At 37.8% G+C, this 21,345-nt stretch overlaps 1 protein-coding gene and 1 long non-coding RNA gene across 2 annotated transcripts; both read right to left on the reverse strand.

Annotated features, from left to right (window-relative positions):
• Window positions 1–8,318: 8,318 nt before the first annotated feature.
• On the reverse strand, window positions 8,319–9,309 carry LOC131336594 (uncharacterized). The gene is made up of 3 exons (XR_009202886.1): window positions 9,185–9,309; window positions 8,652–9,055; window positions 8,319–8,560 (listed from the first exon to the last, which is right to left on the reverse strand). It is a non-coding gene; the product is annotated as an uncharacterized LOC131336594 (long non-coding RNA).
• Window positions 9,310–9,362: 53 nt separating this feature from the next.
• LOC131298546 (uncharacterized) lies at window positions 9,363–12,252 on the reverse strand. The gene is made up of 4 exons (XM_058324029.1): window positions 11,437–12,252; window positions 9,731–11,328; window positions 9,539–9,646; window positions 9,363–9,471 (listed from the first exon to the last, which is right to left on the reverse strand). Exons 2-4 carry the CDS (start codon window positions 11,077–11,079, stop codon window positions 9,363–9,365), a joined length of 1,566 nt encoding a protein of 521 aa, XP_058180012.1. The 5' UTR covers window positions 11,080–11,328; window positions 11,437–12,252.
• Between the last annotated feature and the right edge of the window lie 9,093 nt (window positions 12,253–21,345).

Here is a 21,345-nt window from a genome sequence, read left to right on the forward strand (position 1 = left end):
CAATTTTTCGCGGGTGCCCTTAAAATCACGTTCTGAACACATTGAGCGGCTCGGATCATCGAAATTCGATCGGAAAATGGGAGAAATGAGGAGGTCCGCATTTTAACTAAAATAAAGACTCCCTCATTTGAGACTGGCTGTGTGTGTGTATATATATATATATATATATATATATATATATATATATATATATATATATATATATATATATATATATATATATATATATATATATATATATATATATACAGAATGGTTCTGAGAACCCTTAAAAAAACCTCCAAATCTTAATCTCATAGTTCCCGATCAAATTTTGATGATCTGAACAGCTTATTATTGGGTTAGGTGGCACATCTACTAAATTACACTTCACTGAAATACTTAAAATCAACCAACTGGAATTAACTCAGTTAGCCAGAACTCTTGCATCGCATTAGGAGATCAGAAGCTCGAGTCTTCCCACCTATGTATGAGTATTTTTCCCTTAGAGGGCTTTTCATTTCTTTTTTTTTGTTTTTGTTTTTATCCTATAATGGACTTATTTCTTGTATGGAAGACTTAAAGAATCATATCCTCAGAAGTCACTCTCCGTAAATTTTCATCCGGTCCTTTTTTGGCACGTAGGTTTCCATCCTTATCTTTTCATAATACCAATAGTGTCCTCAGGTTCCGGAGACCATTAAAAAAATCTCTAAAAAAATCCTCCAAATCTTAATCTTGTTGTTCCCGATCAAATTTTGATGATCCGAGCCGCTCAATGTGTTCAGAACGTGATTTTTAAGGGTGTTTGCGAGAAATTGGCAAAAAAAAATAACCGGGAAGGGCTTGATTTGAGTAGTTTTTTATTAAACCATTCAATAAAGTTCAATAAAAAATTGTTCGGATGAAGCTCTTCCTGGTAATTTTTTTTGCTGATTTCTCACGAGTACACTTAAAATCATGTTCTGATTACATTAAGCGGCCTGGATCATCAAAATTCGATCGGGAACTTGGAGAGGTTTTTTTAAGGGTCCTCGGAACCGCCCCGATATATATACAATTCCCATTTGGTAGGGATGTCCTAATTTTTGCAAAATGCGGACTTCTCATTTAAGCCGTTGGATCTCATCCAACGGCTGTGAAACAGAAGAGCAACACGCGGGTAAAAAAGGGAGTGGGTCGGGTAAAAATGGTTCGCGGGTCACTCCAGGTTATAACAACTGGATCCAAACAAAACCCTCAATCCCACTGTACGCTTCATTTTTTCCATCAAACGGAGAGAGAGAGAGAGAGAGAGAGAGAGAGAGAGAGAGAGAGAGAGAGAGAGAGAGAGAGAGAGAGAGAGCAGGTCGAACGTAGATGAATCGAAGGAGCGAACGCTGAATCGAAGACTAATCAATTGAAGAATAAGAACTCTGAAAGGCCCTTTCCCATTCCTTTCCCGTTCAAACTCAAAAAATGAAATTGAAGAAGGAGGATACAAACCATGAAATCGAACCAGAAACCCTAAACGAATTGAACAAGGTAACTCCTCCTCCTCTCTCTCTTTCTCGATTTGTCGATCTGTATTTTTTAATTTCGAGTTAGGGTTTTTTATTTCGTTCTTTAGGGTTTTTTTTTTTAACTTCGAGTTAGGGTTTCATTTTTTGAGAAAATTGGTATTTTAGAAGTAGCTCATGTGTCGATCTGTAGTTTTTTTAACTTCGAGTTAGGGCTTTTTTTGAAAGAGAAAAAAAAACCAATTGTGATACCACTTATCGATCTATATTTTAGAAGTAACTATTCTGTTTTTGCTTCATATATGTTTTTGGAATACCACTTGTGGTCTGTTTCCGTAATAGCACTTGTGATGTGGTCTGTTTTTTTGGAACTCTTGGAGTTTTTGGAAATATTGGTTTAGTGCAGTTGTTTATACTTTCTGCAGTAGAATTTGGAACACATGGGTGTATTCTGAACTTATTGGTCTACGATATGAAGCTATTAAGTTTTCTGCATCATGTGTTTGAACTCTCTGAACTTAAGTAGTTGTGACTGTTTTGCACCAGTTTTGCACTTGTTGTGGATGTATGCACCGTTTGGGCAGCTTCAAGTATGCCAATTGATTCAAAATCCCATAAAAACGATGTGGTGTATAAACCGTTTTCGTTTGTGATATTTTGTATGCCATATTTAGTTTTCTAATCTCTGGTTCATTTGTGACATTGTGGTCTCTCTCTCTGGTTCAATTTACTACCAGATATCTAGTTCTTTGTGGAGCAACACATCTTATTAACTTATGGAGTTCTTGTGCAGGTTGGCAAGTTAGCTGGAAGAATATGCATTGTGGATGGCAACACGTACTGGACTAGAGCTTCAACTTAGAACTATATACTTAAAAGTACTCTTGTGTTTCTTTTCTGTGACGTGGGCAATGGGAATGAAAATATGTTTCGATTAAGTTCCCAAATGTCACAGGTTCAGCAATTTAGGATTCGGTTGCACTTTTATAATTCTGAGGCTTGTGAAATTGAAGCTCTGTAATTTGCCAAATCAAACTAGTTGGCTCTTGTGAGTTTTTGCCCCATATTTGGCTCTTGTGAATGGGAATGATGTTTTTGTGGTTTACATCTAAGTTTGGAGACTTGATACTTGATCAGGAAAATAGGGGAATTTTGTTTCTTTTTTGCGGCGTGGGGAATGGGAATGAAAATCTGTTTTGGTTAAGTTCCCAAATTTCACAGGTTTAGCAATTTTAGGATTTGGTTACACTTATAATTTTGAGGCTTGTGAGAAGCTTTGTAATTTTCCAAATCAAACCAGTTGGCGCTTGTGATTTTTTGCCCCATATTTGAACAAGAAGTGGGAATGAAAATCTCTTCTTCCTTGTTTTCATTTCGTTTTTTGCTACCTCCATTTTTAACTCCTGGGTCCTCAACAACTTGTGGGTCCATTTTTAATTGGTAATGCATGGTACAAGAAGTTGAAAATGCTAGAACCCACTTTGAGACAGATTTGTGAAAAGCAGCAACATGTAAATTGCAGAATAACAATCTCTTTTAACACGAAATAAATGCAGATTTCCTATAACACTTCAAGAAGCACAACCACCACCATAACTACTCAAATTCTCAATGTTCATAACAAATTTTCATTCCATTCATTCAGAAATCAGTTATGATCACTACAAAAAACATGTCTATGCCATTCATCCTCTGGTGGCTTCCAAGCAAACTTAGGATCTCTGATTTCTAAAAACTTCCTACGAGCAAATATTTGAGTGATTTGCCACAAACTTTCAACTTCCTATAAGTAGAGTAGGCTTTTTGTTCTCCTTGGTCACGCTTCTCAGCAAATACCTCAGATTCTCTTTACGATCAGCTGTCATCACCGGCGAAGAAAACATGGACTTTCTCAACCCCTCAAGCCTCTTCGAATCCCTTTTTTTGGCCGATTCGACCTTAACACCAAGATAATTCAAAGTTACAATTCAAACACATAATGCAGAAAACTTAATAGCTTCATAACATAGACCAATAAGTTCTTAATACACCCATGTGTTCCAAATTCTATTGTAGAAAGTATAAACAACTTCACTAACAGCTTCCAAAATAGAAGGCAGCAACAAGATATAAGTAATAAGATAACCCTGAAATCAAAGAAAAGAAGAGGAGTTCCAGGGCTACCAAACAGCAGTTGACAAATGAACTTGGATCATAACATAATCCACATCATGATCCAAGCAAACTTTCTTACCAACTGTAAATGAAATCCATAGAGACAGCATTTGGAAGCCCTAACTCAAAATTAAAAACCTTTGACAATTTTCCTAGTGCAAATCAGAGAAAGATACCTTCAAAACGAGCCCAAACAAACACACACACACACACACAAACGTGTGCCCTAATCGAAAAAACATAACTCGAAACTAGGATTTTCTTTGTAAACATACTGCTAAAATACCATTTTTTCAAAAAAAAAGCCCTAACTCGGAATTAAAAAAACTACAGATCGACTGATGAGTTACTTCTAAAATACCAATGATCAACAGATGAGTTACTTCTAAAATACCAATTTTCTCAAAAAACGAAACCCTAACTTGAAGTAAAAAAAAAAAAACCCTAAAGAACGAAATACAAAACCCTAACTCAAAATTAAAAAATACAGATCGACAGATCGAGAAAGAGAGAGAGGAGGAGGAGGAGGAGTTACCTTGTTCGATTCGTCTAGGGTTTCTGGTTCGATTTTATGGTTTGTATCCTCCTTTGATTTCGTTTTTTGAGTTTGAACGAGAAAGGAATGGGAAAGGGCCTTTTAGAATTCTTATTCTTCGATTGATTCGTCTTCAATTCAGCGTCCGCTCCTTTGATTCGTCTACGTTCGACCTGCTTGCTCTCTCTCTCTCTCTCTCTCTCTCTCTCTCTCTCTCTCTCTCTCTCTCTCCGTTTGATGGAAAAAATGAAGCGTACAGTGGGATTGGGGGTTTTGTTTGGATCCGATTGTTATAACCCGGAGTGGACCGTGAACCATTTTTACCCTACCCATTCCCTTTTTTACCTGCATGTTGCTCCTCTGTTCCACAGCCGTTGGATGAGATCCAACGGCTTAAACGAGAAGATATAGTGTCCGGATCCAGTCAGGGATCTATTCCGCGCAAACAAACTATCCGCAGATCCCAACCATTCAAAACACAATCCAACGGCTGAGGAAAGAAGTCCGCACCAGAGCCTCCGTCCGGGCTATATATATATATATATATATAACCAAAAATAGGGACGAAAAGATAACTCCGGCAATCCCCGCAATTAAACCGTCAATTGATCCCACGTTAATTTCACCTCTCAATCCCGAGATTCTCGCTATTTATCTTTACTACGGGATCTACTATATATAGCAACGATTTTTAGGATGGAAACTTAATTCTTGAAGTCCCCCAATAGAAAAGATATCGTTCAGTTCCTGTAAAACTCGTCATTAATTCAAAGCTCCCATATATCTCGGTGGATTGATCACAATCTCTCCACAAACGAAACCCCCAACCGTCCTCCATTGGTGCCAACTCTTTCGTGGCTTGCCGCCGCATCGTCGCTCTCCGCTCTCCACTCGCTGCTTGTTGCTACCGCTCACTGCTCGCCGCCGCCGCCTCACTGCTCGTCACTCACCGCAGCCTTTTTGTTTCTCTTGTCCCGATCTATTCTCGTCTTTGCGATTTGTTCTTGTTTGATCCAACAATTGAGCATATCATGCTCTTACGCGACACCGAGGGTCAATCTGTTTCTCAAATCGACCATGTTCATGGTTCTCGTTCATGATTTGGTATTTTTCATCTAATTGGGAAAGTTGTTGGTTTAGGTTTTCTTATTGAAAAACTTCTTTAGGTATTGTGTTCCAAAACAAGTTTAATTTGTGGATGGATTTTGATTTGTGGATGGTTTGGGGAAGTAGTTACAGAAAACACACTTTCTTAATTGTATGCAAATAATCCATGAAAATTTTATGATTTTCATGATAGTTATAGTCCTGATTTTAGTCTTAGTTTTCATGGTGATTTCGCATAAATAATCAATAAAAATATGACTGATTTTGATATATCCACCATATTTTGAAACTATGTTTTATGGTGAAAACATGGTTGATTTTGATTTTGCAAAATAATCCATAAAGTGGGAAAGATGATCCATGGAAAACATGGCCGATTTGATTTATGCACCATGATTTGAAATATGTTTTATGGTGAAAACATGGTTGATTTTGACTCCCCAAAAATAATCCATAAAAATATGATCGATTTTGATATATCCTCCATGTTTTGAAATATGTTTTATGGTGAAAAAAATGATCCATGAAAAACATTGTTGATTTGAGTATCCACCATATTTTGAAATATATATTTCATGGCAATTTTGTATAAATATGTTTTATGGTGGAAAAATAATCCATGAAATCATTTTACAAATTTAAATCGGTGAAAAATAAACAGAGATTTACCGGCCGGTCTTAAAAATGTGTGTAAAATTTCTGTTAAGGATTAATCATGATTTAATTTACATCTAAGTCTAGTTACCTCTATGAAGTTACATTAATACCCTTACACATCAAAACAGAAACGAACGGCAACAACTTCATTCAAACTTCGCCCCACCTCATTCCACTTTGCTCAAACTTCACTCTCTCTGCTTGCTAGCGATTTCCTAGGGTTTGTTCGCGATTTCCTGGTAAACACACACACACACACACACACACACACACACACTCTCTCTCTCTCTCTCTCTCTCTCTCTCTCTGTCTAGCTTATTGCATGACATCGATTTTTGTAGAAATCGATTTTTGAAAGCTAATACAAAAAAGTTTATTCTGATTCGCTTTCATTGTTCTGTTTTGTTAACCACTTGTTGTTGCTGCTGCGATATAATCTCTGATCTGTATTCCAGGAGAGTTAATTGGGCCCCTGTGTTGATGATCTACTAGTCTTTGATTCGATCTGGTTAATTTACGCCATTTAACTAGTGCCTCTGAAACTAATAGTCAAAAAAATTGAATTTCTATACAAAAATCGTTTATCCAAAACACTGTCAATTCTATCATTTTTACATTAGAAACTGTGAATTTTTCAATATTAAATTTGCAAACACTATTTTTTTATATTTTACGAACACTGTCAATTTATATTTTTAAATGCCGACACTGTCAATTTTATCATTTTCACATTTCCAAAAACACTATCATTTAACTGATATGCTTTTGTTTTCCACTGTTTTTGAAGAACAATATGGAGGATCCTGCTGTATTGTTGTGCAGGCGGGCCGATAAAAGTGTTGCTATCATTTTGTCACAGAATTTGGATTTTGAGTCATTGGTTTGCAAGTTGTCTCACAAATGGAAGGATTTTACTAAAGGTTGTTTTGAAATATCTTATACGCTAGATGGTCATCCAAACTGTGATGTTGACTGTGATGAAGATTTGATTGCTTTACGTACTTTAGCAAAGAAGTTTAGAATTGGTCGTATTGATGTTTTTGTTCATAACTTGAATGGATCTATTACTAGTTTGAATGTTGGAGAGTGTGGTGATAGATATAGTTCTAGTTTGAATGTAGGAGGGTCTGGTGAGTTGATATCTGAAATTGACAATGGTTCTGAGATGACATTGTCGTTATATGATCAAGAAAGGAATCAGTTGAAGTCAGATGCTTGGCGCATTGCGATTAAGGGAGTTGATCAGGTGTTTGTTAGTGGTGTGTTGTTTTCCGCGACTCTTTAAGCAAGTATTCGTTATTTCATGGCTTTCAATACATTTATGTTAAGAATGATGCTGAGACTGTGAAAGCACGTTGTCGTACATTGCATTGCACATGTTTTGTGAAGGCCAAGGTAGACAAGCCAAGTGGACTATTTAGGATAAAAGAGTTGATGAATGAGCATTCTTATGGGGCTGCATCGTTGTCGACTAGTAGTTCTCGTAGTAGTTCCGGTTTGATAGACAGAATATTTTCAGAAGCTATTCGGTTGAGTCCGTTGAAACGTCCAGTGGATGTTAGGAACGAGTTGAAGAAAGACTATGGGATAGATGTGGCTTATTGAAGAGCATGGATGGGTGTTGAGAAGGCTAGAAGTTTTGTGTATGGGAATTATACAAAATCATTTAAGGAATTAAAATGGTTTGTGAAATCCTTGAAGGCTTCAAATCCTGATAGCGCATGCAATTTAGAGAGCGATGAGGCCCAGCGTTTCAAGAGATTGTTTGTCGGGTTTGCAGCTTGCAACCACGGGTTTAAATTCTGTCTACCTCTTCTGTTTCTTGATGGAACTTTTTTGAAGGGAACTCACAAAGGATGTTTGCTCGCTGCTTGTGCTAAAGAATTATGTTGATGACATAATTCAATCGATTTAGAGTTATGATTGCCTTTCCTTCGATTGTAATCTTATAACAGATTTTATATGGCTAACCATCTCTGGCCATTCTGAACAGATTTTATCAAGAGTTATGTTGATGACACAAATTGTTCTATTGCCGCATGGGCAATCATTCGAGACTGGAGAGCTACAACAATACTCTACGACTCAAACAAAAAGTCCTCTAAATCAACATCTATCTCCATGGACTACAATGCCAATAGTACACTATTGTGCTTGACTCTTACAAAGGGTCAGAGTGATCCTCGTTTTTTATGAATGAGGTCAAATTCATAAAAATATATACTCTTTGTGTAGTTCAAAGTTGACAGTGTCTAGGTAGTGTAAAGTTGACAGTGTTTGCATAACAAATTGTTGAAAAATTATGGTAATATATACCTTCTTTTCATAGAGAAAATCCTTCCAAAAACGAGACAATTGACATTGCTATTTGATTTTAGGGCCTTGTTTCACCCTAAGTTGATAATGCTTGAACTCTGGTTTCAGAGCCTTTGAAGATTCTGCAATTTGCTTGAGGTTTTGCATTGGTTGTGGAACCTTTAAAGTGCTCGACTTGCTTTGGTCACTCAAAAAAGCAAGTATCATCTCGGCTCTTGTTTTCCTACATTCCTCAATACTTATTACTTTGCTCCGTTCTTGGTTCATCAAATATTGCTTCATCAAGAAGATAACGACGACCCCACACTCAACACTGCAACAAATATAATTGTGCCATGATATCTTATTGTTGGTCATTCATTGATAGAAAAAAGAGAATAGGTTTGAGATTTTGTAGTACTTACAATCCAACCGGTTGTTGCGGAGAAAACTGCTCAATGTGGACTGTGTTACCAATAACTTTACCAGCATTTGATTTGGAATGACTATTGATATAGTCTGCAACAAGTTTTCTTTGTGTAGTTTATGTAAACATGTTTAGCATTCAAAACATAAATGTGTAACAGAAAAAAGATGATAGATGTTTGCTCACCAAATTATTTGTTGTCTCACAGTAAAAATCTTTTCGATTCCCTTTAAACAAAGAATTGTAGAATATCCACTTTCCCTCATCTTTATGAAGCACCAGCAATGTCCAATGGAATTGATGAGTTATGGGGAAAAGCAGGAAAGTTGCATATACGGCCTTTGGCATCATCTTATCAAGAATCTTCTTCACTTTGATTGGTTGTTTGTCATTGAGGATTGACTAAAGCAATAAAATGGATCTTATGGTGAAAGGAAATTACATTAACTCACCAAAAACAAATATGCATGAAAATCACCAGAAATAAGTATAAGACCGACGTATATCACGAGTTCACTACTAGTGTCTTACCACAAAAAAGCTGGGAAACACAAAAGACTTGGCTGGTTGTGTTTCCAATATGAACGTAGGTTGCTGGTCTACGTGTTGTTGCATAAGGATATTCATGTAAGCATCAACAGACTGTATAAAAGAACAGAATCCGTATAGTTAGCAAAGTATCTGCGATCAGCAGTATTTGTATAGTTAACTAGTGAAATTTAAACGTTAGGGTTGATAATGCTGATTCAAACAACAACGTCTGTATGTCATGAGCAGTGACATGCACTAGTTCATCTTTCGAAGACCATACTTCAGTACTGCAAAAGAAAAATAACTTGTCAAAAGTCTCCAAACTCTGCGATCAGCAGTATTTGTATAGTTAACCAGTGAAATTTAAACGTTAGGGTTGATAATGCTGATTCAAACAACAACGTCTGTATGTCATGAGCAGTGACATGCACTAGTTCATCTTTCGAAGACCATACTTCAGTACTGCAAAAGAAAAATAACTTGTCAAAAGTCTCCAAACTCTGCATTATTTCGACATTACACAGAAATAAGACTAATTTTTTTTACCTGATGTCTGCTGTATTCCAAAGTGTTTCAATCGCCATCCAACTTTCATGACTTAAAAGCTTTGGTACCTCAGCATTTGCCTTCAACTTTCTCAGTTTCTTATTTTCTCTTTCGTCCTTTTGAGACTCGACTAAGTCATCTACATCTATGAAAAGTTCTTTTCCAGTCTTCGTCTTCTTCTTTACTTCTTCATAGACAAAGTGTGCATCTGTGTTCTTCTTTCTTTCTCTTGCTTTGAGTGCTATTATGTTCGAATTTGGAGAGATCAGAGATTTTACTGCCTTGCGTTTCTGTTTCTCTTCATGCACTCTAATATCTAAGAGTTCCAATTCAAGCTCCTCCTTCTCACGTTCAAGTCTTCGAATCTTCTCACGAGTTGCATTTTGCGTTACTTGATGCACTGCGCCCTCGGTCTCATCAGCATAGTATTGTGTTACCTCATGAATTTTGAACTCGTCAATTTGCATTTGTAATACATTGTTGACGTCTTGTTGTTTAGCCTTTTGCTTCTTTAGGACACTGGCTTTGTTCAAAAGTGTCTGTATGTATCTGTCCTTTGCCAAACACAGCTTTTTATTTTGTTTGTCAAGATTCTGGATTTGATTCTTCATTTCCTCTTCTGTTTCTTCAATTTTTCTTACCAATGCTATAATTTGCTGATCTTTAGATTGTAGCACAACGTCATTGTCTTCTTGCATTTTCAATTTCTGAAACTCCAATTGCTTCTTTTCCTTCTCCAGACTTTCAACCTTCTCAATCAGATCCTTCTCCAACGATTGTTTTTGGTTCTTGAGTTCATGCATCGTTGTGAGTGGGCCTTTGCTCATATCATCTTTCAACATTACAATCTGTTTGTCTTGACTTTCCACCAGTTTCTTCAATTTTGCAATCTCGTCATTGAGAGGCTCGCAAATTGATATTTTCTCAATCTCCATCTGCTTCTTTTCATTCTCCAAATGTTCGATCTTTGTGGACATGTCATTCGTAATTGAGTCTTTTTCCTTCCTCAATTCGACATTCATGGCAAGTGCATCCTTATTTGATTGTTTCTCAATCTCCATCTGCTTCTCCAAATATACAATCTTTATAGTGAGATTATCACTAATTGAGTGTCTTTCTTCTGTCAATTCATCAACCATTGCAGGTGCATACTTCTTTGAATCATCTAATATGTTATCCACAAGTTTCTTCAAACATTCATCTTCTTTTTGTGGTAGTGATTTTCCACTCAATGTATTAGGTTCAAGAGTTGAATCCGAATTATATTTGGGAAAGGTCACTTCATCACGTCTGAAACTAACAGGCTGTGATTCATCTATTTCGCAAGAGCACAATGGAGACTGAAACATATCAGTGGGAGTATTGAAATCATCCAACCCACAACTATCAGGCACGTTCTCAACTTCAGCAACTTCAACTTTCTCCTCCTTATCTTGCTGAACTTCAAATTGAGCTTCAACAAGTTGAACAAATTCATCATTCTCCACCTCATGTTGCTTGACTTCATATTTTTCCCCAGCATCTTGCTGAACCTGATCTTGCTGAAATTCACATTCAACTTTTTCTTCAATGGTTTGTTCAAGTGTTTCATCTTTTACCTACAAAGAGGCAATGCCATTAAATCACATTAAACCACGAAGTTTCGTCATAGACAGGTCTACTTATGAACATTAAAATCAAATATGAACAATAAACCACCATGTTACCTTTTCATTTGGGAGTTGATGCAACTGTTTCACGTTTTTGAGTGCTTTCCGCAGCTTTGCAATGTTCTACTTGAGCAACCTTGGAATAGAATATGGGCTCTCTTGCTTCAGGATGTTGCTATGCTCACAAAGCCAATACCGCACAACAGAATTACAACTTAAAAGGACACATATAATTATTTTTTAGACAAACAAATGTAAAGAGTTATATTGTCAATTACCAATAATAGAATTGAAGAACCTTTGACTTCTTTGGGATCTTTATGTTCCACGTGAGTAGATTTCAGCAAGTAGTTACAAATAGCTCCCGCCCAATCAAATTGTTTAATGTTATTCAAGTCTTCCATGTAGCGAACATAAACCCAATTGATTGTGGTTCCACTTGTAGAGAAGAACAACGTCCCACAAAGGAATAAACACAACAATCTTGCGATATCATCCACATCTTCTTGCAACTTGCTGTTTTCCTTTTCTTTTAAAAGCTTCTTGATTATTGAGGTATCCAATCTTTTCCCCTTTATTTGCCACTTGACTACAAACTGCACATCTTCTTTCTTACAATAACCTTGGTTTATCTCCTCATTTCCACATGAAATCCCAAAAATCAACTTCACATCTTCCTTTTTGAGCTTGACATGTTTGTTTCCCAATCTAAATGCTCTTTTATTTGCATCATACGACTCTGCAATTTTAACAACCACCTCATCAAACTTTCTACAATGATCACTCTTCACCTTTTCCTCAATAAATGCATTGATCAAATGCCAAAAATGTGGTTTTTTTCAGCGAATCCTTGAGCGCAGGAGTGATAGGAAACCCCTTCATTAATCTAATCATTGCTTGCATGTTACATCGATTAAAAGCGATGTGTTGTGACTCTTCAGTCGCTTGTGTCTCTTGAGTCTCAACCACAATTCTTGGTCTCTTTCTAAGAGGTTGTGACCGAGGCGTAGCTTATTCTACGTTGATTCCTTTATTTTTTGGCGATCTAACCCGAAGGTCATATTGAGATTGAGCATGTCTTTCATGTGAAGCCTTTGGGACAGATGATGAAGTAACTTCAATTGGTTTTCTTCCCGCCAATTTTTCCATCTTTAACTTCTTTAGTGGATTTGAGATTGTGTCAGCTTCTATAATTCCTTTAGATACTTCCTTATGAGGCAGCACTTCCTCATCATTTGTCTTTTCCTTTGTATCTTCTTCATCACTAATGTAATCTAACTGCTTTGCCTTCCCTTTTCCTCGAACTACTGCATACAAAAACAATAAGAAAAAGCTTATAACACATGTTTCCAAATGTAAAATTTTCAGTGTTTGCGAATGTAAAATTGCTATAACATTCTAAATTCAAATGAGAGAGTCTAAAACTGTCAATTTACAGTATTGTTTTCAAATTATAAAACCTAATTTATGGGCAAGTCACGTGGCGTGTCACAAAAAGTTGAGCATATCTTTTCTTTGGGAACCATCTTTGCTTGAAACAGATGTTTTGAAGCGTCACTTTTAAGCATATAGTAGCCATGTTGATGCTAAGCTTTGATTTGTACATACGCTTTCAAAAAATATGAAAAAAATCAACTGATTTTGGCACATAAGAAGGTGGAGGAAATTGAATTCAGGGCTACTTACTCTAGTATCACTATGGAGTCAGGTGGGCCTTGGGGTCAAATGTTTTATGGGTGGTAAACTGCGTAGGGTGGAACCATGGAAGATTGGAAGTGGAACCTAAATTAGTTCTGTCTCAAAACGGATTTGTGTAGCCAATCCCAAATTGATTAGGATTGACCTCATTTTATTTTCGTTCAACAAGTTCGAATGGAGCTAGCAAGAAGCTGGTACAGAAATAGAGGTTATCTTAATGACAAATGCACATAGCTCAGAGGCCCAATTTTACATCTTCACCTACAGTGCACTCTCACCAATAGGAGGTGATTTCTTGCAAGCCCTTTACTGAACGAGATTCCCTTTCCTTTTCCAACTTATTGAATCAAGGGACAATAGCTTACTGAAAATCCCAGAACCGTTTCATCTCTAACTTTATGCGTTAGAGAACATATTTTCCTAAATATCCTTGGCAAACAAGAAGTGGGAGGAACTATAAAACCTAATTTATGCTTTTAAACATGGCCAAAGGGTTACGATGCACAAAAATACTGCCACACAGCTTTAAAACAATTGAAAGAGAATTTTTTAGTCCCTAGAAACTGATGGTTTTAAGTTTGAGTTGTATTGTAGAAAGTCCCATAGATTGCTACGTGGCAATGCGAGCAATACTAGCCAAAGAAATATGGAATCGCACCGGGTAGTGATTTCATAAGTAGCTGTCTGCTAAATGCTTAACCGATTTTACTAGGGTTGATGAGAATTAGAGTTAGTGTAAATTCCTGTGACAATGGGGAAAAAAAACTCATTCATTTCAACATCTCCTCAATCCTCACTATTGAGAGGAGGATGTGTAAATATAGGATTCTGTTTGTAGCATTGTTCTTCCATTATTGCAGCTTACCTTCTGTTACCATCCTCTGCTTAGCCTCCGAACCTCGCCTTCAAATATAAGGTTGAAAATCCCAAGCGTAGGGCTAGGTCGTCGATAGCATAATAACCGGAAAGTCCGGGATCGTACCCACAGAGAATCGAATATAGCTTAATTGGATTGTAGGTTTTATATGATGGTTTCAGCATTTAAGACGGCCAACTTGGTTTTCCTTTAAACAGTGGAAAAGATAGCGAAAAAGACTAGAAATGAACTTTATGAACTAAAAGAGGTAAGTCTAGGGATCATTCTTCCCTTAACAAAGGCCGCTATTGGTTCTCAAAATAACTCTAGCGAGAGACACAACCGCGTGCTCACGCCCAGAAGATTTAACTTTAACGACTACGTTTATCAAAAGATGTGATTAAACGGAACTAAACCAACTTATTTTTGCTAATGTATCTAACACGTAGGAGGCCACGAGCCCTCGGTATGCTGCTTGCCAAGACTGCTTGACTAAATGACATAGTAAGGAGTTGAGACCTCTCGCTTAGACCAAAATGGCTAGGTTAGTTCAATTCTGAAAACCATGATTTTAAGCTCGAAGGTTCGAGAAACAAATTACCACCTAAGTCATTGGGAAAGATTACCCCAAGACTTAACCAAACAACTACTCAACCATAGCTAAAGCACAAAAGAAAGTATAAAAATGAGACATGATATTTAACCGACGGAAACGAAAATAAACTTGAGATTAAAAAAGATCTAATTCGTAGCTACAACATTAATACACGACAAAACAATAAACGAGAAAGACTTACTTGAGTTCTCAAGGAAATTAACTAAGAAAGCTTAAAAAGACATTAATGGAGTAAGTCCTAAGAAAATAATGTGCTAGGTGATAAAGGGAGAGAGGTGGTCCTATTTTTACAAAAAGACTCTCTCTCTCCTCCAAAATATCCAGAAACATACCGAAAGTAGAAAGTTGCCACTTATGGAAAGTTAAAAGCTGTCAAAAAGTAAGTCGGTAAGCCTCCCGTATCGATACTCCAGAGCCGTATCGATACGGTTCTATCTTGCTCTGAAACCCAAGATTCCCCGTAGACGACCCGTATCGATACAAAAGGAACCGTATCGATACTCCAAGATTTGTATCGATACGCTAAAGCTTGCAAAACCCACTGTTTTAATGAAGTATCAATACTCCAGGAACCGTATCGATACGGTTTAGCTTCCTGGCAGGCCAAGTTCCTCAAGCCTTGTCTTGCCACCCGACAGCCCATAGCGTGCTCCGGACACTCCCGAACTCGGATTTAGGTGTTCTTTAGACCGTTGGAAAGCTTGTCGAGTCTACTTTCTAACCCAAGTGGTTTGGATCAAAAGTAATTTGTACATAAAAAGTTATGATAATTATACCCTCAGCTGGTCGGAAGATGAGTAGCTTTGGTAAAATCCTCACTTCTCCTTCAATTCCCTTGACCCTTGAGCGACCCGAGCAACCTCCAAACCATCTCTTCTTGACTCTTCGGGCACCACATCATGGTGGCACGTGGCCTTAAGTACTTGGTTGCACCCGGAGCATTCCTTGGCATTCAAACGTGTCTTATTTATACGAATTACCTGAAACACACAAAAACCTACCTTACGTGCAATATCGCATAAAAACGACAACATATATGTACAAACATAACATACTAGAGGACTTAAGCACCAAGAATATGCATTATTGAGTGCTTATCATCCTCCATCCATTTTTTGTTAGGCAACGTCTTCTTTTTCGGAAAAGTACTAAACCTAATAAATCAGAATCAATCAATTTCATTCTAAGAACCTAATAAATCTCTAGCAAAATCAGTGCAAAACCACAGCTCGTACAGTAATACACACAAAATTAAAAAACACATACCTTTTCTCCCCATTACAAGACGATGAAGACGTATTTGGAGTCGGAGGAGTCGAAGGGAAGAGTCTGGGGAGAAGTCGAAGGGAGCGAAGACGATGACGGAGGGAGGAGTTGGATGGAAGGAGGAGTCGGATGGTGACACGCGAAAAAGCCGCCGGCCTCGACGACGTCGGAATCGCAAAACACGCAGCAGAGGTGGGTGCGGGAGGCGAAGAGGGGAGAGCTTATTTGAAAAGGGGTATTTCTTTTTTTGATCAGAAAAAGGGGTATTTCGGGTAGGGAAATTAAGGGCCATCCTTACTGGTTCTTTTAGGAATTGGGCTGGACTGCGAGGGAAGTAGGCCAAAAAAGGTAGACCGACCCGTAATTTTTTTGAAAAATAAATCGGTAGAATTTGGTTATTATGAATTTTTTTAATTTTGAAATCATCTTTTGTAATTATCTCTCATAATTATTGTGATTGAATCTCACTAAATTAGGAAATGGTTGAATCCCACCAAATTAGGAAATTGTTGAATCCCACTAATTTAGGAATGCAATATATACACACATGAATATTTTATTAAAAGGGTAAGATCGGTAATTCACTATCTAAGAGGATGAAAACATAACTATTCCAAATAACCGGAATGAATACTTACGTGAGATGGATTATGAGGATGAATATTTAAAAACTCCCTCAATAATTAATTCCATAAACATAAAATTAACAACCGGGCTTCTATGAGATTACATTTCGTTATTGTCTCATATCCACTCTACTAATTTACCTTCGGCTTAGGGGTTGTTTGATATTCCATATTCAGCACTTAAAACTGAAATAATTAAGTAATAAGTGATTAAGTAGGTTTAATAACCACATTTTACATTGCTAAACAGATTAAGTGTCACTTAAAATATAGTGTAAAAAAGTGATAAAAATTAAGTAGCTTTGAGCTACTTAATTCTGACTGAATTCTTATATGCTTGTATTCAACCACCACCAATTCACCACCACCGTCGTCACTCAACCACCACCACCACCACCACAACCGCCACCGCTCCCACCACCACCCCACCACCAACACCATCACTACTCCACTACCACCACTACCATGCTACTGCCACCACAACCACCATCACTCCACCACCACCACCAACACCGCCACCACCACACCAACACTTCACCACCAGCAACATCGTCCCCACTCCACCCCCACCACCATCTCACCACCAATACTCCCCCACCACCACTACTCCACTCCACCCCTACCACCACCACTACTCCACCACGCTACCACCACCACTACCACGCCACCACAACTACACGCGTCCCTTACCACTACTACCACGCCACCGCCGCCACACCACCATTGCACCACCATCACTCCACCACCACCCTCACCACTACCATTCCATCACCACCACCACCACAATCACCAAAATTAAAGAGAATCAGAATTAAAATTAATTAATTAATTTTTAATTCAGTACTTAATATGTTTATCAAATTGTTTTTCAACTTAAAAAAATCAACATTCAACTTTCAGTACTCAATTTTTCAGCTTTCAATTTCAGTTTTCAGTTTTATCAAACAGCCCCTAAGTACTCACCTTATAATCGACCAATTCTTGGATGCAATCACACAATTTTCATTGGCAACCACTCCACGCTAAATCAAAGTTGATTGAAAAATATAAAATTTATTGATTGATTTTGAATTAGGGAAGCCGCTATGACTTGACACAACACCGGTATTGTGACTTGCCAATTGGACCACTCCGGCCCCATGATCTATTAACCATGGACTAGTGATTTGTAAGGTATTGGAAAAATTATTAACTGTCGTGATTTAGGGCCATCACCAACACACATTAGGGGCTCAAACCACAATGTATAGTTCTCTCATCAATATGTTCACGGAAAGGTCCTCGAGCACCATGTAGAGCAATGAATAATCACTCACGGTATTGGGGCGTCGATGGACCTATTTTGGCTCACCATTTATGTAGCTCCAGCATCTCCAATAATCTCCATTATTGTTAGTCTAGTTTACGGAGTTTCAATTTTTAATGAGAAATCAATTTTATCCCTCAAGTTGCAGCCTAAATTTGAGGGTTGCTACAATGGCTCCCTCGTATGAAGAGTCATTCTTCACTCCCTAGCAATTTCGAATCTTTTCTCACTCCCCTCTTCTCAATCGCTCTCACAACTAGTCACGGCGTCACCTGCACCTGGCGAGGAAGATGCTCATCCAATTCGCCGGGTTAGAAGACATTGTCAGTAGCAACAAAAAAATCATTGTCGCCACCTGTCTAAGTGGTTTTGATTTGTAAATCAAACTTCCATCATTGTCGATCGCCGCCTGTCTAAGTGATTTTGATTTGTAAATCAGGCTTCCTCTCTTAAGTGGTAAGTTGAGGCGTTTGAATATCATTGGAGTAGGCAACGGTTGATCGCCGAAATAGATCAAGAGGAGCTCAAGGACACCGGTCGATGCACACAATCAAAGGAGATTTGCAAGTGATAGTTAGGTTTTTGAATAAAATCGGAAAGAAAATATTCTTATAGAATAAAGAAAAAGTAAAAAGAATGATGGAATATGCAGCGAAAAATGATGATTAAAAAATAACGAATATCCTTATGTGGAGAAAAGTTGGGAATATTGTTGGGCATGCACCAAGATGACAGAGAAGCCTCACATTCAGTGAATAATCCAACTATGGGTTGATACCCGCATGTGGAACTGTCGCTGAATCACTTACTTATACCGTGAGGTCTTGAGTCATTCCAATGGATGGAATATTGTGTATGGGAGCCTCAGATTATTCCACATATCACTTGGAAAGAGAAAATCTTGACCTGGCATAAGATCATTAACCTTTTTACTACAAGGTATTTTCTCAAGTAAACACGAGAAACAAAGCCGTGCGCTTGCTATACGGACGTGCGTGTGGCAGACAAAACGGACAATATTGCAAAAACAACGAGGAGGTTTCTTGAACTTCAGACAAAACGGACAATATTGCAGAAACAACGAGGTTTCTTGAACTTCACCTGAAAAGCCTTTCTTGAAGTAAATGGAGAGGCTAAATATTTTAATTTGCTAAGGAAGAGTTTTAAAATAATATTAAGGGGTCCTAGCTCTTAAGCCCTACTGTCCGTCCCCCCCCCCCCCCCCCCCCCCCCCCCCCCTGGTTATCTTGCTCCCTCTACATGCCTACCATGAAAGTCAGAGTACCAATCAAAAACTTTTCTTATAATTTCTCTTTCCTTTCTTTTCATTCAACAAAACCCACCCAGAATAGAGAGTTTCTACTCTCAATCTCTTAACAAATTACCTGTATCGAGAAACAGAGGAGTATCGGGTTCAGTAACTTCAATCTGCATTGGCTTGCGTGAAACAATCAAGAAGCAGACTGCAACAAGTTAAACTAATCACATAACCGAAATAACTAACATCAAAGAGAAACAAAGGAACTCCTATTTAAAAAAAAAAAAAAGCGAATGAAAATGAGATACAGATCACAACAAACTATAAACACTCTCCTACGTACCGGTAGGGATGGCCATTTCATCTAACCCATCCATATCCGAACCAATCCCCACCCCAAACAGATCAATAATTGGGAGATCCGTATCCGAACCAATCCCCACCCCAAAAGGATCTGTAATTTGGAGATCTATTTGGGAATTGTGAAGGATATGGGGATTTTTTCTGAAATTTTTTGAGAATCGGGTAAGAGGCGAGAATAGACGTATCCCCGCCCTGCCCCAATTCCCCGAAATATATGTAAACCTTTTAGTATTACTTATATTTTTCTACGGTTACTACTCATTCCCACTTTTCAAACACCGCATACACCTTTTGTGCTTCACTGCTCTTTGTTGTTTGGTTGCCTGTATTGTAAGCAAATTCGTACTTAGTTTACTTCAGGTTCAGCTATAAAATCCTTGAAGTTTTGCATCTTATTTTGAATCTTTTATTCATTAAAAGTTTCTTTTTTGCTCTCGCTTGTTTAGAAAATTTGTACACGAATGAGAGTAATACAATGGCAAATATATGCTCAACGAACTTCGGTAATTGATGAAGCTCTTACAGAGAAAATAGTTTACCCAAACTATGCATAGCCCAAGGAAATCTTCCAGGACTTAAGAAGCCTCATCGTACCTTCATTAAGCCTTAACAATCCACAAGAGCATGAAAAGACCCTACTAGTGCAACTCCCGACAACGTCTTCCAACATATTTGTCTAATCAAGCCTCTTATCACAATTTCCATCCAGAATTCTCATACAAAGTTATGTGGCTTTCTGTTATATCTTCATCTAACAGAAAACCCCGTTATGATTCATAATTTCAAAAATGCCACTTTCACCTCATTTTGGAGGAGTTCAAAAATTGAAAACTCGGTTAGTCGGTTTTTCTTCTATCAGAAACCATATCAAAAGAACAAATAGTTGTTCCTTCAGCTGCATCAACAACTCCTTTTCCCACCCTCTTTGCTATAGCTAGGGATAATAGCAACAGGGCTGGGATGATATGTGCTCTAACCCATGTGAGGAGGGGAAAAACTGTTTACAAAAAAGGAAAAACTGTTTGTTTGAGAGTCGCCACCCAGGTTTTGAAAAGGATTGTCACCCGAGAAATCGTTATTGAGAAAAATGTGACTCTTTTGCCCTTGATTTGGAAAAAGGTTTTGGTCTATCGAAAACAAAAAGTTTTAGGTTCGGGAGCCAGGTTACGAGAGGGGAAGGGTTTTACGGCATCCCTCTCGCCCAATAAAAATTAGTCTCTACTAATACTTGTGGGATTTAAAAATAAAAATAAAAATTTATTGCTTAACTTTTATGCCACATAAACAGTTTATAGCACGTAATCAACAAGTATAAACAGGCATGGTTGAATATTTAATTGCAGAGAATAACTAATAATGAAATGTTCCATGAAGACACCATCGTACGGCAGAGATGTGTGTCGTACGGTACTGAGCCTGATGGTCAGTAGTTTCAAAAAGGACTATTTAACATACGATAATCTAAAACAGGTATGCATGCTTATGCACTAAATGAAACAAAAGAAGAAACGAGGTTTTGGCAAAATGTATCCCTTGAAGAATCTCTGCCGTACGACAATAGTATGTGCCGCACGGTAGAGTTTGTGGGACATTAGTTTTGATTTCTTGAAAACGTTCAAACCATTTAAGCCCAGAGTTGGTATGAGGAACCAGTCTGAGTTTAGTGGTTCCTTTCAAAATTTAGGAAGAGAAAATTTAAACCTTTTTGGAATGAAAACCTTCCTTTGGAGAGTTGTGGCTCATGCGGTGGCCCTTGGTATGAATTTGGAAGAGTATGCGAGCTTTGGTACACTGGAACAGTAGTGTGCAAAGTTTGGTTGTGATTTGAAAGGTTTTTGGACTTGGTTTTGGAGTGTTTTGATGTTTCAAGGTGAGGGAGAGTGAAAAATAGCTTCTCTTTTTGGGCAGAAGGGTATTTATAGAGTGAAATTTGCTTAAGAATCAAGCAGACCGACTTATTGTCTACCGTACGGCACT

Source organism: Rhododendron vialii, chromosome 8a (assembly GCF_030253575.1).
Source record: "Rhododendron vialii isolate Sample 1 chromosome 8a, ASM3025357v1".
NCBI lineage: Eukaryota > Viridiplantae > Streptophyta > Magnoliopsida > Ericales > Ericaceae > Rhododendron > Rhododendron vialii.